Source organism: Stylophora pistillata, chromosome 1, assembly GCF_964205215.1.
Source record: "Stylophora pistillata chromosome 1, jaStyPist1.2, whole genome shotgun sequence".
Taxonomy (NCBI): domain Eukaryota; kingdom Metazoa; phylum Cnidaria; class Anthozoa; order Scleractinia; family Pocilloporidae; genus Stylophora; species Stylophora pistillata.
In genome coordinates this window covers 869,882-872,500 of record NC_142519.1, presented here as the reverse complement: position 1 = coordinate 872,500, position 2,619 = coordinate 869,882, and the positions used below count along the sequence as shown (strand labels likewise).

The 2,619-nt window shown below is 41.8% G+C and overlaps 1 protein-coding gene across 1 annotated transcript in view; it reads left to right on the top strand.

Moving 5' to 3' along the window:
* Positions 1-2,080, top strand: part of LOC148740722 (uncharacterized) — a 10,273-nt gene extending 8,193 nt beyond the window's left edge. The window contains exon 3 of the mRNA XM_088741608.1: positions 1-2,080. This exon is cut by the window's left edge and continues 1,013 nt beyond it. Coding sequence (XP_088597734.1) covers positions 1-1,776 — 1,776 coding nt within the window. The 3' untranslated portion in view covers positions 1,777-2,080.
* The last annotated feature ends 539 nt before the right edge of the window (positions 2,081-2,619 follow it).

Here is a 2,619-nt window from a genome sequence, read left to right as displayed (position 1 = left end):
AAAGAGTATGGAATAACAGGAAGTGTGGCGACAGAAATTGTTTGCGACATTTTTGATAAGGTGCTGGGGGAAGTCATGGAAGGTGGGCTTGTAGACTGCTCTTCAAGTCGAGAGTTTGACATTGCACTGAACAATGTAACAAACAAATGGAAACATTTGCATCCGAATGGTGGCAAGTTTACCAGCTATTTCGTCAAAGAAAAAGCAATGATTATCCGCGAAAGTGCAACAGTCGACATTCGCTCAATGTGCGGCCTTGGCTTCCCCCCAAAGGTCTATACACAAAATGCAAGCGAATGTATGAATCGATTAGTTAAAGCCGAAGAAGAATCCAAGTTCGCAAAGAAGGCAGATGGGCTTCTCCCTGCGATAGAACGAATAAGAACGGAAGTAAAGAGACAAAACGAAGAGCAGTTTCTGGCGGTAATCGGCCGAGGAGAGTACAACTTGACTGATGACTTTTTATTCCTTGTTGTCGAAGAGAAGAACTTCTACAGGATGACTGAACAACAGAAGAATTCTCTCGAGAAAAAATTCTGCTCGAGGTCAATGTCCGATCCTCTAAGACATGGAGTGACTAGAGAAGAAGGAACTGCCACGAAAAAATGTTTATCTATTACTGTGGAGAACTGTCGCATCATCGACATTCCCTTCCCAGTACTCGAGGGGATGTTTAGCAAGGCTGCCAAGGCAGTCGATGACCAATCAACATTGTGGAAAGTGCCGTCAGATGAAGGAAGTGACCGATCTGCCCCAGTCCGCATACTGGTCCACAGCCGATCATCGCGTGACCCTCATTCTGTACAAGTTTACCTTAACACTGGCAAAGTACAGTGCGATAAAGGTTGCGCTAACTGGGCCACATACAGTATGTGCTCACACACCTTAGCTGCAGCGGAGAAAATGGGTGTACTTAAAGAGTTCCTGAATTGGTTTAAAGGCAAGAAGCGCTCACCTAATCTTTCAGCAATTGCAAATGTGAATATGCCAAAGAACGCAGGTCAAAAAGTTGGAACAAGAAAACGAAAAAGTGGCAACAATAAAACATTGACAGAGGGAAGACAAACTGTTCGCAGTCGGGTCTTACAGCCTGCATTAGCGCCTTTAAGCCATACGATCTGTTCAAATCCAACTGTTCCTGGAATATCGGATCAAAGCAAGGAGGCAAGACGTCTTCTTTGTAATCAGGTATGGCAGCCTTCACTCGTGTCCGAGGCCAATACGGTAGCATCATGCCCACCTGTGCCTGGAACTTTCGCCTCTGACCAAAACATTGCATTTTGTCCTTTCAACGGACCCCATGCTCCGATCCAGCCTAGTCATGATCTTAATGTCTCAGAATCATCGCATCTCATTTATAATTATCCTTCTCAACAGCATGAACCCATGCAAATAAAAGAGAACAAACCGCCCACGTACCCTCAGCGTCCAAAGCCTACACCAGGAATCTTAGTTTTCGCCAGACTTGCGTTTCTAGACAGTAAGGTTACACGATGTTATGGCTGTGGCTACTCCTTGAAGCCTGACGGAACTATACCCGATCCACCTGATGACCTTGTGCTAACTACAAGACTTAATCGGCAATACTACAAGGCAGGTCAGCAACAAACGTCACCTGATATTTCAAATGTGTACTACCATGTCAACCCATTCTGCATCGGGGTGACCTTTCCTTTGTTCGACCCAAATTTATGCCGAATGCCAGCCGATCTCCAACCGTTTCTTCTCCAAGAACACAAACAGATGATCGTACAAAGGCTTGCTGTAAGGTTCTAGTTGGACTGTGGTCTGTCACGATCATTTCACCATATCATGTCCCGAGTATTTGAAAGCATGAGATTGAAAACTACGAATCTTTTATTGTTATTCACTCCGTTGAGCAGTAGCGTCTGGGATTGTTACTACAGATTACATTTACGCTAAATAACAATATAAATCTCATTTGTAGATTTGTATTGTCCGTTACTGTTAGCAGTTATGATACCTCTTATTTCGAGGTAGAGCGTTAATTGTTATTGATGTCGTTGAACTGTTCAGAGATTTGTGTAGAATCTCGGATTGTTAGAAAACGAAAATTCTCGGCTCGCGTCTCCAAAGTTATGCAGTTTTTATTGCCAGGACCCACAGAACAATCACGTTCATTTCTGGATACAACTATTTACTCGCCATTAAGTCTTGTGCCATTGTATGAGTTTTTTTGGTTATGTCCATCCCCGTTTAGTTTTATTCGATTTACAAACATGAAAAAACATGAAAAAAACTTATTCAACTGGCTGCTGAATGATTCGATGCAACAAAATTAGGATTTTGAACTGGTGCTGAATAAAATTCTTTATTAGCCTAAACTTATAAAATCGTTTGTATCTGGCGCATGTCAAACCCATTTGTAGCTTAAATGATTGCCAAAAGAACCCGAATGATTTAGGGCTATAATTACGAGTTTAATTACGGGAAATTCCTCCTTGAACCTAACAATTTGATAGCGAGTGAGTTATGAAGAAAACAAACTTTATTCAAATTAAAGAGAAAGCTTTCGCCGAAACATTTTTATTTGTAAAGGTAGTTAAAAGGCTTCCGAACAAATTTTCAAACATTTTTTTGAAAAGTAACTGTCACGAT